This window comes from Hibiscus syriacus, unplaced genomic scaffold (genome assembly GCF_006381635.1).
Source record: "Hibiscus syriacus cultivar Baekdansim isolate YM2019G1 unplaced genomic scaffold, ASM638163v2 tig00111151_pilon, whole genome shotgun sequence".
Classification (NCBI taxonomy): domain Eukaryota; kingdom Viridiplantae; phylum Streptophyta; class Magnoliopsida; order Malvales; family Malvaceae; genus Hibiscus; species Hibiscus syriacus.
The window spans coordinates 791,437-806,008 of record NW_024062999.1 but is presented as its reverse complement, the minus strand read 5'-3'; the positions used below and the strand labels follow the sequence as shown (position 1 = coordinate 806,008).

General features: G+C 34.8%; 2 protein-coding genes across 5 annotated transcripts; both read right to left on the bottom strand.

The window, feature by feature from the left end:
- Positions 1-832: 832 nt before the first annotated feature.
- LOC120154756 (histidine-containing phosphotransfer protein 1-like) lies at positions 833-2,465 on the bottom strand. Of its 2 annotated transcripts, none has more exons than XM_039166412.1 (6): positions 2,121-2,465; positions 1,914-2,017; positions 1,739-1,807; positions 1,351-1,422; positions 1,205-1,277; positions 833-1,096 (listed from the first exon to the last, which is right to left on the bottom strand). In XM_039166412.1, exons 1-6 carry the CDS (start codon positions 2,178-2,180, stop codon positions 1,052-1,054), a joined length of 423 nt encoding a protein of 140 aa, XP_039022343.1. In that variant the 5' UTR covers positions 2,181-2,465; the 3' UTR covers positions 833-1,051. The 2 variants fall into 2 exon arrangements, with proteins under 2 accessions (XP_039022343.1, XP_039022342.1); XM_039166411.1 differs by having other exon boundaries at positions 1,914-2,044; positions 2,121-2,463.
- A 3,553-nt stretch (positions 2,466-6,018) lies between these two features.
- Positions 6,019-11,650, bottom strand: LOC120154856 (autophagy-related protein 18h-like). 3 transcript variants are annotated; one of them, XM_039166507.1, is made up of 10 exons: positions 11,328-11,457; positions 10,171-10,341; positions 9,648-10,088; positions 8,894-9,337; positions 8,335-8,580; positions 7,448-8,248; positions 7,195-7,370; positions 6,985-7,109; positions 6,394-6,900; positions 6,019-6,291 (listed from the first exon to the last, which is right to left on the bottom strand). In XM_039166507.1, exons 3-10 carry the CDS (start codon positions 9,924-9,926, stop codon positions 6,287-6,289), a joined length of 2,583 nt encoding a protein of 860 aa, XP_039022438.1. In that variant the 5' UTR covers positions 9,927-10,088; positions 10,171-10,341; positions 11,328-11,457; the 3' UTR covers positions 6,019-6,286. The 3 variants fall into 3 exon arrangements, with proteins under 3 accessions (XP_039022438.1, XP_039022437.1, XP_039022436.1); XM_039166506.1 differs by having other exon boundaries at positions 10,171-10,448; positions 11,328-11,426; XM_039166505.1 differs by lacking the exon at positions 10,171-10,341 and having other exon boundaries at positions 11,328-11,650.
- Between the last annotated feature and the right edge of the window lie 2,922 nt (positions 11,651-14,572).

Below are 14,572 nucleotides of genomic sequence, written 5' to 3'. Positions count from 1 at the left end.
CGGTGACTCCACCGGGTGATGATAATACCGATTCCCATAAAACACAATGTAAAGAAGAAAAGAAAACTATTTGATATTCTGTCATTACATATTGTATTCTGGCTTTACTTGCAAGATTACCAACAAACTAATTAAATGGGGGGACATCCCACTCATGAAAAAAACAGCTTGACCTTATAAAATAATCACGTTCAATGAATGTGATAGAGAAATGAGTACTGATTGGTTATTATAAAAACATTTTGGGACTTCATAGAAAGAAATCACCCCAACAACGTGGGGTTTCCACTTCATTTTCAATGCCTAAAATTCAACAGTAACCACCAATTTATAATCATATATTCTGCATTTAACAGTGAATGGTCGGTGGTAATGTTTATTTGGCCAATGCATTTGTTTTTATTTTTTCCCCTTCCAAGATCACTAAATTTGTAAATCGTTTTACCAGTCATTCAACTTTTTTTGGTTTCTCTATATTCATTTATCATCTTTTTCTGTTTTTTTTCCAGAATTGGTATATATATATAGAACAGATTTAGTAGGTGTTATTGATAAGAATAGTTGTTTCAACAAACTCATGAGGAATCTGTGTTCTTGAGTTGTTGGAGGACTAATCAAATTGATTAGTTAATTAATAATCCAATCTTCTGCAATTCTGATATCTTTGATGTATAGATTTTCCTGTCTCGAAACACGATCTTTGGTCCAAACAATGGAGGATTCCTGATCAGATTTGTGTTTCAATTGTTCATATATTGTTCTTAACAGGTTGAAGAATGAAATTCAATGATTAAAACCAGAAAAAGCACTTTAGAGGAAACAGCTGTAAGGGTTTATTCACTTTCTTTGTCATTGCTCGTACTCCGACGATACGATACAAGCTTAAGCTCGAAAGTATATAGAACCCTTCAGTAGCTTAGGTACCCTACTAAAGCTGCCATAATTGAAAAACAACAAAGATACTGAAAATAACTTTTTCTACAATGCCAGAATATCATATTTGGTCCCATGTTCTTCTCTGCAGATTTATATGTCCCTTTGAAGTCAACTGTTACATAGGAATTGAGCCTCCAGCAGACAAGATCTGCTGTTGAAGCTGCAGTCGATGAAATCGAAAATCAATTCTCGTAGTTAACACCAGATTAAAGCATGATTGGATAGAAAGAAAATTGATACTGGATAAGGTTAGATATCTCGAAATTACCTGGAACATAGATTCAAGCTTGGTTTTCACAAGAGAGTATTCATGCCTCACTTGTTGCAGACATTTAACACACCTATGTATGACATCAAAACTATTAATGGTAAATTCAATGAGAAGTAATAATCTAAGACGTAAAATGATCGCACCCTTCGATGTTCTGCTCTTCACAGTAGTTGCGGAAGGCAATGCAGACTTTCTGAACTCTCTGAGCACCAATGCTGTTAATTTGAAGAACATTTTACCATAAAAAAAAGGAACATTTTGCAGGTGAAAGCCATACATTTAATAGGATTCCTTCATGTGGGACATGTAGTGAAATTGATGACTACAGAAGACAATTTTTAAAGTATAGATTATTATGATTGAACGTTACAAATTTTACAGTTTGAATCTGATTTTTTTCAATGACAAACTTTCACATATGTTGGTACAAAGTTGGCTTTAACCATTGCAAAAAAATGTTTACCAAACAATCAAAGGATCTCATCTGAAGCTAAAATTATAAACTGAGGTTAAAAGATAGAGAAAAATTACCTGGAGCTACTACCTTTCAACTGATGAACATGAGCATCAACCCTTTTGAAATCTACACTCTGCTGCTCTCTATATAATAAGATCAGAAAGCATTAATGAAACCATTGCAGAAAATGGAGTCCTGTATGGTTCAGTTTACAAAAAAAAGGAAAATTTTGTTAAGGAAAATCCTCACAGAGCTTTAGTGAGTTCATTGAGAAGCCTTTCAGAATCTTCAAAGAAAAGGGACACCACTTCAACAACAAAATCTGGGTTGTTTTCATCTTGAAGTTCTTGAAGCTGGGTGAATTGTTCATCCAGAAAACCCTACTCATACAACAAGAACATCTAATATATCCAAAAGCAAAACAAAACTAAGAGCTAATGATATAACAAAACTAACCTCATTATAGAGTGAAGTCTTATAGTCAACTAGCTGCCTTTGCAACTGAACCAAATCCATTGCAGCTTGCTTTTAAGGTATATTTTCTCCACTTGCAGATCTTATAGAGAACTATATCATGATCTTCTGCCTTTAAATAAATGCAAAGGTGAGGGGTGATTAAATGGATATTATAGTGTGAGGAGTCCAAGAATCTTGCCCTTGACAGTGGACACTATAAATAATAACTATAGTATATGTAAAGTCACACCTTCCCTCTTTCTCTCTCCCTCTCTGTTTTTTTTATCCCTTTCTTCTCTGGGTTTGTGTTTATGACTTCATTTCCCTTACCTATATTTTACCCTCATAATTTATGAGGAAGTTGAAAACTCTGAAATATATATATAACAAGATCCAAAACTTGATGCCATGGATTAACCTTGCCGTCTTTTTTCTTTCAGTAATTATTGCTCTCTTCCCCCCCCCCTCATTTTCTTCAATTGTTAATTGTTTTGTTTTTCCCTATTCAAAGTGCCAACCAGCCTAAAGGATATGGCTTTACCATTACTGCCAAAGCCCCAATTCCAGTTCTAGATAATTTATTCCACTGTCAGCTGGCATTAAAGTCCAAGGTTTAATTGTAGCATCAGCAGTAGAAACAAAATATTTCACACAATCTCTCATCTGTTGTTCATTATTGGAATTAAAAAAAAAAAGAAAAAAGTAAAGTAAACAAGTGGTATTCGATTATAAGATATTATTTTTTTACTCTTTCAACTATTAAAAGTTACAAAATGATCATCTGACTATTCATATGTTCTAAGCTCATCCTTTTCTATTAAAAGATTGACGGTCATCTTAGCTAGTTGTAAACTTGTTAATTGATAAATATGATCCTAGAACCATTTGAGCTGTATTTTGTGATTGACTTCTCGTTTACATTATGTGGTCGAGCCAGTACTTGAAAATTTATGCCATTGAGCCGAAGCTTGAAAGTAACAACAATACCAATAGACATCATTAAAATATGAATTTATCATGTCATAGCCAGTAGATTAACTTTCAATTCAGACAACCGTTAATCTTTTATGGCAAAAGGATGAGTTTGAAACATATGAATAGCCAGACGGCAATTTGTAACTTTTAATAGTTGAATGACTTAACAAAATAACGTCATATAATTAAGGGATTATTTTATAACTTTTAATAGTCAAAAAATTTATCAAGCAATGTCCTATAATTGGAGGATCATTCGTATACTTCCCAAGAAAACCCCTATTAGCCATCTTGCAATAACTAATAACATGGGATGAGAAAGAATAGAGACCCCACATTTTTCAGGCCAAATTTGCAAGAAAGTGATGTGGAAACCATGCTGCAACTTTGCATGGGAGATTTTTTTTTTTTGCTCAAATTTTGTCTCTTCTGCAACAAAATAATAAAAGGGCGATGCAGTCACTGATGTGTTATATAATCTTGTCAATAAAAAAAATGTAAATTCAACATCTTTATTTTTAAGAAATCAAGGATAATAGTTATTGCAGAAGCATATCCTTTTCTATCTTACCTACTACTCTTTTCAAGTTTCTTGCCTCTCTTTCCCTCTTATCCCTTCACGTGTAATGCCTATTATATGCTGTCAATCTTTTCAAGAATCTTACCTTGCCAGTTGTTGAAAGCTATGTTTCTTGTCTGTAAAGATAAATATGTTTGCTAGAAAAATAAAGGCACAATGTCATAAAAATACAACTAACGTTTGGCTCATATTATATGCATGGTGGATTTTGGTTTAACGTTTTATTCTAAGATAAAAGATTATAACCTTTGATTAAATAGTCATTTTAGTCTTTAACTTTTATTTTGGAACATTTTAGCCTCTAATGTTTTAATTTAAGACAAAAAAACTTCTATTTTAGAGGATTGATCGTTTGATAACTAACGATTTCTATCCACGGGAAGACCTTTTTGCATCAAAATGAAACATTGAAGGTCAAAATAATAAGAAAAATGAATAAAGGTCAAACTAATTATTTAATCAAATGTTACATATTCTGTCAAAAATTAATCGGCTAAGAGTGGTCAATGGGGTACAGTTTTGGCCATAGATTATACTCTACAATCTTTGTTTTTGGCTTTACTCTCAGGAATAATTAATTATCCACGTGCTATCTTTAAATGATTTCCCTTTTATTTATTATTCGATGTTGAAATGTTTCATGCACCTCTGGAACTAAATCAGAGGATATTGAACGTTTAAACATTCGAACATAGAAAATTCGGATACTAACCTTCCCAAGATGACCGGCAATTTCTCCAAGATTTTCTACAAGATTTTCTCCAGTTGGACAACAGCTGATAACATGATTTTGTATACCCGACAGAACCATAAATCATGTGCTTGTCAAAGGGATCAATTAAGAACACTACAAGAGTTGGCAAATTTTGGTTTGGTTTTAGGGCCAGAAGCTGTTGGGGACCCTCAATGGCTATTGTTGTGTTGGATTAAGACAATTCAAGACCCTTAAAACGACAAAAAGGGATATGGACTGGACACCAGAAATGGCTCCAATCTCCATAGTAACAGAAGCCTAAGTGAAAGGCCCTTTCCAAGCATTATTTTGCTGTAAAATGTGTGTATGTTAAAGATTTTGCCAAGTATGAGAAAATGGTGATGATGCATGATGAAAAAGAGTATCTCAGTGTTATGGAGATGGAAGGGACCACTCCATGTCTAAGTCCATTTGATGGGAAGGGCATCTCTAGGTGGTGGGGACCAAATTTCCATGGGAGATTTCATGCCATAATTGCAGCTGCCATTGCAGCCACAACAATACAAAGATGCAGGATGTTTTTTTGGGGTATCCAAAGTTTCTGGTAAAAAAAGAAAGATAAGAAAATGAACAGAACAGAACAAAACAGAACAGAACAAAAAGAGGGTCATCAAAGAGAATTATGTTTTTGATGAGCTTGTCCCTCTACAGTACTCATAAAAATAGTGCAGAATGTGTGTGTGTATATATATGGTTCATGTTTTACCATTTCTGCATTCTTGTTTTGTCTGGTATCAAAGTGTTGGCTCATTCTTGAAAGACTAGATATTTTGGCATAATATACAAATTGGTACCCGGATTTTAAAATAGATCAAATGGATGGATACATGAGGCTGACATGATTTTTATCAACCAATCATATTAGTTATTGAGATGTCAAGTCTATACAGGTACTAGTTTGAGAACTTTTTCTAAATTCAAATACTAATTTAAGAAAGATTGTTAACTTCATGTACCAATTCGTATATTAAACCATCTAGGCATATGGCATGATTCAATTCATATTAGGGATGACAAACGGATATAATTTCGTGGATTCAGTACCGTACCTGCTCCAATTGGGGCGGGGATGGGTATAACTTTAGTGAGTAGTGGGCGGGTGTGGATTTAGAAAGTGGAACCCATCGCGGGTAGTGGGCGGGTGATGGGCTTGAGACCTTACCAGCCCCGCATCCGCCCGCCTCGCATCTGCCCGCCCCACATCCGCCCGTCCACTAAATACCCATTAAATTTTGGACCATTATGAATTTAGATATAATTTTAGAGACTAATTTATAAATCTTAACATTGTATAAGATATATGATGTCAAATGAGTCTAGCCAGATATGTCTCCAATTGAGTAATGTGTGTAAGGATGAATTTGAGAATGTACCCGCGCAGGCGGATGTAAATTTGTAAAATTTTACCCATCATGGTGGACGGATGGTGAATTTGAAAATATTAAGGGGATGGGGGTATCCGCACCTGACCCGCCTGTTTGCCATCCTAATTCATATACACATTCAAAATGTATGCAAGGCATGCCTGGTTTATACCATTTAGAACAAACTGTACAGAAATTCATTTTCCTTTTTCTTTTCTTTATTGCTTTTTCTTTGAATAATGAATAATGTTACACAACACAGACATAACATGCCTTGCAAATCTGCATTTAGGAGAATATATCAATTTACAACATGCACAATGAGCCATTCTTTATATTACTTGAATCAATCAGTAAGTAGCTTCTTTAATCATCAAACCACACTTCCAAGTTCCAATTAGTTTCTCGGCCTCTGCCCTATAAGCCTGGCTTTGAACCCGACGTTGACAAAATAACATGGTGTTCGCATCAGGAAAGGAACACAAGATACAATTCAACCTGCCACGAAACCGGAACGACGATTTCAGTAAGGTAAGATGATATAAACGACGGTCTGTTAAATGGAAGAAGCTATATCAAATAACATCTTTAAATACCGACCTTCCTCAGAGAAGGAAAAAATGCCCCCAAGAATATCATCATTGTCTCCTCCTCCCTCTGATTTTTCTCTCTCACAAGGACTGTTGTTGCTGTCAACATCAGTAGGGAGCTCGGTTGGTTCGCCACACGCACTTGAGGGCAATACTTTACAGTACTCTTCGTGAAAGAAGTGCTCAAAATCTGGTGATTCGTTTACAGGCCCCTCATCTAACATGTTCAAGCTCAAATCTGATCGGTTAGAACTTGTGTTCGAAACATCACCGCTTCCACCACTGTTTCTTCCACGAGATAGAGAGTCACTTGTTAATGATGATGGACTATTAGTAGATTTATCATCATTGATGCGACAGACACCCATTTTCGATTGATTAAAAGAAACCGAACCAGCATCTTTGCTAAGACTGCTGTGGTTAAGCATATGTGACGTCAAAATAGAACTCTGTCCTTTTAGCCCACCACAACCCTTCCCAGACTGAACGCTATGAGGATAAGAATTTCTTGATGACCCTGGTTAAAACACCAATCACCAAATGAATTGCATGAATCAAAAAGTATATTTAATGATATCTAAAATTTAAAACACAATCATACCATTATCTGAATTTTCAATCGAGCCAGGTGACACCAACTTAGAGTGAGAAATAACAGTGACTTCGGAGAATCTTGCTTTAGCATCATGAGAAGAAGAAATTGGATGACTTTCTGCAGCTAAGCCCCTGCACATGGAAGAAAGGAAAATGTGTCAAGGAAATCTCATTTGGTGGGTACCATTCAGCACAATGCAAAGAATGCAGAAAATACCTGTCATTCCAATCAGGTTGAATCCTCTGAAAATGCTCAAAGACAGGTAATAAATCCCTCTGTCGAATTTCAACCTCATGAGCAGGCATCCGTTCTATTTCAATTTCTCCACCAGACTGATCAGTAGTGAACTTCTGCTCATTGAACCCCACGGGACTCGTTGTATAGAATGATACCTAAAGAAATGCATACGAGACATAAATGAAACTGGCAACTATCAAGATTATATTACAAAGTAATCATCAATAATTACCTTAGAATTCTGCCAGATTGGTACCCTTCCCGAACTTATTTGCACTTCTGCATTGGAAAGATACAAATGTGCTAGGTCTTGGGGCTTCGACAAGTCCTTTTTCCCAGCATAATTTTCTTCAGAATCAGAACCATCCATAGCCATCTCTAGTGGTTCTTTTCTCCCACGAGTCATTCCAGAAAGGCATTCCTCTCTTTCTGGCCAATCTGTCCTTCTGCATACATCCCATGCTTGCATAGCATCAACTTTCACCCGCAACCCCTCTTCTGGTAACTGGAGAGCAGAACCTGGTTCAATTCTCGAAGCACCGTCACCTGCCTCTCCCCCAAATGAAGGCAGTAGCTTATGTTGAACAACATGCCCAGAAGGAGTGTAAACTAATAGGTGCTCCAAAACATTCACATCTACCTGAGCTCGTTGCGTATCATTGGGTAAAGAACTATGAAAAACAGCAGAGAAAGCACCAGAAGGGAAGGAGGTTCTTCCAGCAGTAGATGATGCAGCATTGGTAACCGTATTAAGCCATCCAGAGTTGACATTTTTTATTCTGCTAACAACAGAGAGGGTAATAGTTGGTGGTGCTTGCAAAGAAAATGTCTGATAGTTTCTCAAGAAAGATGGAATGGACCACCAAGGGAAAGACACAACCGTTGATAAGATAGGCCCATCAACATGAGAATTCCGGATTTGGAGTACATTCTCACCCCCAAACGGTGAAAGAACAAAAACATGACAAGTACCCCTAGATGAAACAATGGCAATCCACTGACTGAAAGCACTAAAGCAAATATCTTGAATCACCTACAAAAGAAAACAAAAAGAAAAAAAGAAATTATATAGAGATGATATATATATTTTTTGAAAGAGTGGAGAATGGAGTAACATACAGCTGATGTCATCCCACGATGGAGCTTATAAAGGTGCACATGTGAAGAGCTCCAATCATAGCTTTGAGTGCCAGTTCCATTTTTTGTTGAGGATGGCATGATTCGAAAAATATTTATACTGTTCCCATGTATTGAGGCTGTAACTAGAAGAGTCGCACTTGGATCAAAGCATAGAGCAGAAATTGGACTACTATGGGCCCTGAACTGTGATACAACTTCTCTGGAAACAAAATCTTTGACAACCACCTGCAATGGACCACATAAAAAGAAAACCCCTAAAATTACACTCGAAATTTTCATAGTTGATAACTAACAGGTCAAAGTTCCATGCCTCTGATATCAAGTATTTCTAAGATGTAATGGCAACCTTATCTCATCAGATACCTCAGAGATTTAAATTAAACATGCATCTGACATAAAAGTTCAAGCATCATAGGTCAAGATATGAATAGTAGCTTTCCATATCAAGGTGGAATTAATGTGCACTAGTCATGTAAATTATTATCAGGCATTCTAACATAGGACTAAGGTTTGCTTCTCAAATACATCAAGTACTTACCGTCCCGGCAATATCAGCGTCTGCAGAATGTAATGCACCCCGACCAACTTTCCAGCCTGAATTTGAAGTCATGGGAGAACCAGAACTGTCAGGAATATAATCTTGATAGTATTTTGACCAAGTTTTATAGCCCATGTCGCCCAGATTGATTAACCCAGCAGCTAATTGCTTACTAGATTCCATGGCATATCGAGCCACAAGACTACCACTACCGGGAGAAGTTGATGGACTAACACCAGGAGATGGAGTAAGGTTGTGTGGACTCATGCGACATGTATTTGACTGCAATGGATTGCTTGAAGCATAAGCTAACCACCTGGGACCCACTGCCATGGGACCATATCCTATATTAATCCCAAGCATTCCTTGGCCTCCTGGTTGAGGGACAGGATAGGTGAGGACACTAAATTTATTTTCTAGAGTGAGAGCATCGAAGCAGTATATCTGCCAACCAATAAAAGAATTCCGGTTTAAACCGTTTGGCTCCAACTAAATAATTGGTCAAATAAAAGGATATAACAAATGCTCTACAGTAAAAAGCTATCATGAAAAACATTTTTTATAAAAACACAAGCATTCCTGGAACCATTCAATCTGATTTTTTCTAAGTTTTTCAATGAACTGGCATTCCAACATATGAAAACAAGGAATAAAAATATCTCAATCTGTCGAACTTGCTTATGGAAAATGTTAAAAAACTAGTTCTAAAACTAGGTTACAGAAAAGGGGGGGGGGGGAAAGGGCAAATTCTTACTTGTGTTGCAAGCGCCACAGCAACTATTCGAGGACTGCATCTAACCATATATATAGTTGACCGGAATCTCAAAACGTGAACATAATTATGAGACCTTAGGGAATAGAATCGAACAACAGTAGGAGAGAGAAGGGCATTTCCATTTTTAGGCTCCTCAAAACCATCTCTTCTGGTAAGCATCAAATTCGAGACCTTTGACTCATCAGCAACAACCAGAAGTAAAGGATGCGATGCTCTAAATCCTTCATGACCCTCAGACATTTCAGGGAGTGGCTGCATTTGTAAAAATGTAGCAGGATCATCACGCCTTGAAACAATTTCACTGACATTAGAGGCATCTTCGACATCAAGAACTTGAAAGCCATTGGAGTATCCAAGTAAGAGAACCCTTTTAAAAGATAAGGGGGACAGCTCTAGCCTGTCAAAGGAAGCCCATAGCGCCTGTTTCACAGAAGAAACCCAATGAGATAGAAGATAAAAGTAACAAGATGTTTCAAGGAAATGCTCATATGCATTACACAACCTGTCAAAGAAGAGCACAATAAAAAACCATGTCAAGCAATGTGACGCAGGTAAATCTATATCTGCATCTCAATTCTCACATTCAACCCCACCCCTTAGGATAAGGGGTAAACTCGTGCCTCATCCTTACAATGAAATTTTGTCATCAAAACGCTGTACAACTGATAAACAACTTGCATATAATACAATGGCATTAAGCAGTTCAGTTTCCATTTTGGCAATTGTGACCTTAAAGGAACTCAAATCAAAGCATTATTAGAATGAATAGAACATACCAGCCTGTAATAGAAAGAGCAAAAAATAATCAAATCATTGACACACCACAAATCTTCAAATAAACTGCCTCTATGACTATGTCCAAAAATCAATACTGCTGTACTCACACATATAACTAAACTCTCCACTCTCCAGAGTCATCATTTCCAGATTTACAACCTAATATTTTTTACAAAATTATCACCGAAAATGTATCAAGCAAAAGGTTCAATTCAATTATCTTACCATCAGAATAACGGCATCTAAAAATCCTGGATGATTAACATTATTACAGCACTAATTAATCAATAACAACCCAAATCTATAAATAAGGACTAGTTTCCTTACCTCTCCAAGACGTCACTTCTGAAAGTATCATCTAAATATTGGTTTTGTCAGAGCTAAAAAGGCAAATCAATCCAAATTAAAACACTAAATAGGCTAAATCTCCATTCATTAAAGTAATTAAAATGATTTTCAGAGAAATAATGCAAATGTCAATCCAATGGCTACTAAAGCGACTAATATCGTCTATATGTGATTTTTTTTCCTTTCAAAAGAAAAAGGAGAAAGATTCCTCTGCACCCGAAGTTTTCTCTTTTAATAAAAAATATATATATCATTTTCAACAATCAAATTTAAATTTCAGCAGATATTAACGAAAAACAATTAAGTTCAAGGATACAATTTTACAAAGAAATAAACTTTTAGCTGTACATTACAACATTCACTTAATTAAGCCCTAAGGAGTAATTTTCACTTTATTTTTTATTTTTATTTTTTTAGAAAAGGGAATTAAACTTGATTTTTCTCTTTACTTTTTTCTGAGCCATGTAACGATAAAATAAGAAAAGCTTATTTTTTTCGCAAAAAAATCAATGAAAAATTTAAAAGGAAATAAACCTGATCTTTTGCATGCTCCGGAGAACCTCCAGTAATAGAAGCGGCGACGGAGGCACTAGCTGACCGGACACCGGAAGAGGCTGTTTTCAAGCACGAAGAAATGAATTTCAAAGAATTCGGCAAAAATCGATTATTATTATTGCCAATATTCGAGCCTTTATTGTTCCCGATGTTTCCGTTTCTCGTCATAGTAAAGAAACAATCTGATTTCCTTTTCCGGCCACCGGGGCGTTACCGGGACAGAAAGAAGGAATCGGCAATAGCATAAGAGGTAAACATAACAAAACGGCAGCGCTTCAATGTCAGAATATCACCGTTAATGGAAACTATTTTTTTTAGCGGTGGTTGGGTTTGACCATTTTAACAGAAAGGAGGAAGAGAAGAGAAGACACGGTTCGTTTGCTGATTCGTTAAATGTTAATCGCAGTGCAACCAGTAACGGGATAATTGCGGATCCGTCCCTGTGGAGCTTTCCGAGTGTTCGATGGAGTCCTTGTTAGGTCAAAATGATTTGGTTGAACACAGCTCACCAACTAAATCTTGAGTTGCTTTTTTTGAACTTTTCATTGGCTTAATATTTTTATTTAATTATTTTACTATTCTTTTTAATAGTTCTGTACCTCTAAAATTATTTTTTGAAAATTAAATTTTTTTCGTAAGTTAAAAATTCTTGATACTCTCCTCACCGATCGGAGTTATTAAGGGATTATTAACCTTTAAATAGGTTATAGTGTATAAAATAGTACTCCTAAATAAGATTTCTCATCGATTCACGTGACTCGTCAAAATATAATCTAAAATTTAACAATCAAAATTGTTTAACATGATAGTTTACAAACAATTGACACACTCAATATACATTGTCTTTTTTATCATCGTGATGATTCACTTTCTTCTTTAAACATTTGTCAATAATTTTTCTCTTACCGATTACGACTATTCGTTCAAATTAAAATGGGTGAATTATTAACTGTCAATATGATAAACTTCTTCCATCGACACATAAAATAAAAATTTTCTTTTCTTTTTTGGATTCAATTTCAATCCTAACTAAAAGTTTGGAGGAGGAAATTACTTTTAAAATATCTACTCGTGTAAAAATAATTGAAAAATGGTATTAGCAAGGAGAAGGACTGAATTGAAAAAGAGAATAAAGTGTGGGGCAAGAGGGTAAATGAAAGGAAGAGGAGGGGGGAGACGGGTTACGTTACTACGGGGGAGGAGAATATCTCAAAGGGCGATACCGAACCACAAAACCCGGGGGGCGGGTTATAGATTTGCACTGTTGTCACCCGTACACTTTGAAGACAGAAAAATAATAAAAATAAAAGGCATAATATCAAGATTAGCTCTTAAAATTTATTAAAATGATCATTTTGACTCCTATTTCTTTTTGGGAGCATTGAGCCCAAAATTCACTTTGGGGAAAAATTCTCCCTATAAAGGAAAACTATTAGTTAACATGCGAATAATATTCTAAAATAAGAGTTTTTTTAACTTAAAATAAAATGTTGATGATTGAAATATTTCAAAAAAAATAAGGGATAAAGTGATTAGTCTATAAAATTTTAGGGACATTTTTATCTTAAAATAAAATATTGTGAACCAAAATGATCCAAAAAAATCCGAGATAAAATGATCATTTGATCAAATATTGGGGTTAATTTTGGTATTATGCCAAAATAAAAATAAAATTGCCAAACCAAACCAAACCAAACTAAATGAGACAAAATAGTTGCAGCTGAAAGAGATTATACTAACTTGACGTGTCAGTTCCGTTTCTTCCATCACACATTCATCTTGCGTCTCATTTTCGACTTGTGTTTCCATTCTTGTTTTCTATTTATTTAAGTTTTAAATTAAAAAAATAAATTATGTATTTTTAAGAATTTAATTTTTTTTTTATAAAAAATATTAAACTATTATATAGAGTTGATTGCTTCACATGCTTCCAAATTATAATTTTCTATTTTAAATTAGTCCTTCAATTTTTAAATATTGCAGTTTCATTCTTAAATTATGACTTGTTGTAAATTAATCCTCAAGTTTCAAACATTCCAGTTTCATTCCCAAAATTATTTATCATCAAAATTAAAATTCCCAAAATAATGCTTAATCCCTCTTTATAAACTCAAAAAATCAGTTAAGCAGAATCCCTCTTTAAACATGGTGTATATATATATATATATACATGAATTATGATCCACGTCCACATTGACATTGACAGACATGCAACTCAAACATATTGTGGCATCGTAAAAGCAACCGATATCAGCATGTTGAAATAAGAGAAGAACCGGGATAGCTTTCCATAATGAAAAGTACAGTTTATTTCCTAATGAAACGAACCGGTGGACATTCCAAAAGAGCTATGTCGGATATCATATCGCAGTTAGTACTTTTTTATTTCCTAATATTACTTTGTTTTCTCTGATTTCTTTCCGGTGTGCATTAACAAATATTCAAGCACTTGTAAAAGTAACCCACACCCGACTCATTTGAGGACGAAAAATCGGAGACTGTTCAATGCATAAAGAGGCAGTCAGAGCCATGCAACCTCGTCTGCATCATAGTCGTCACCGAGGAAAGGATCTAAGAGCTCTGTAATTATTTTTTTATTTTTATCTCACCACCACTGGTGTACCCATGTATCCCCATGAGAAGAAAAAGTTGGATAAAGTATGAGAGTATAATTATTTTGTCTCTTCATCTGGATGACAATGAAGCCTAAATTATTAACGTTTCATTCAAAAAATATCTTTACATCATTCATTTGATTTTGCTCAACCTTTTCCTTTTTCAACCTTTTGACTTTTTTCCCTTTTGGAATAAAAAATTATTTTTTCCTTGAATGTTTTTTTCTTTTCTTTTTTTCTTTGAAATTTAACATTTTTTACTCGTTTTATTATTTATTTATTATTTTATTTATTTCCTTAAAAATTTATTTTCTTCTTTGTTTTTCATTATTATTTTTTAAACGTGATTTTATATTTAATTTAATTTTTTTATTTCATATTTTTTTATTTTTTTTACAATCTAACATTCTTTTTGACACTTTTTAGAAGAATTTCAACCAATCAAAGGTAAGTAATTTGAATCGATTTTTTTTTATTTGAATTTGAATTTTCGCAATTAAGACATCCGACAAATTAATTGTTACCGAAAGGGCAATACAAGGATGTTAATCATTCCTTGATTGTAACTGACTCCCGAACCCGACACATTTCAGGTAAAACGCAGATCAG

Excerpts from the sequence above, each read along its gene's own strand:
- LOC120154756 (XM_039166411.1), bottom strand. The coding sequence starts at position 2,180 with ATGGATTTGGTTCAGTTGCAAAGGCAGCTAGTTGACTATAAGACTTCA. Across the intron at positions 2,045-2,120 it reads AGACTTCACTCTATAATGAG|GGTTTTCTGGATGAACAATT; the intron begins GTTAGTTTTGTT and ends TTGTATGAGTAG. Across the intron at positions 1,097-1,204 it reads AGCTTGAATCTATGTTCCAG|CTTCAACAGCAGATCTTGTC; the intron begins GTAATTTCGAGA and ends CATCGACTGCAG.
- LOC120154856 (XM_039166505.1), bottom strand. The coding sequence starts at position 11,516 with ATGACGAGAAACGGAAACATCGGGAACAATAAAGGCTCGAATATTGGC. Across the intron at positions 8,581-8,893 it reads ACGCTGATATTGCCGGGACG|GTGGTTGTCAAAGATTTTGT; the intron begins GTAAGTACTTGA and ends GGTCCATTGCAG. Across the intron at positions 7,371-7,447 it reads CAATCTGGCAGAATTCTAAG|GTATCATTCTATACAACGAG; the intron begins GTAATTATTGAT and ends GCATTTCTTTAG.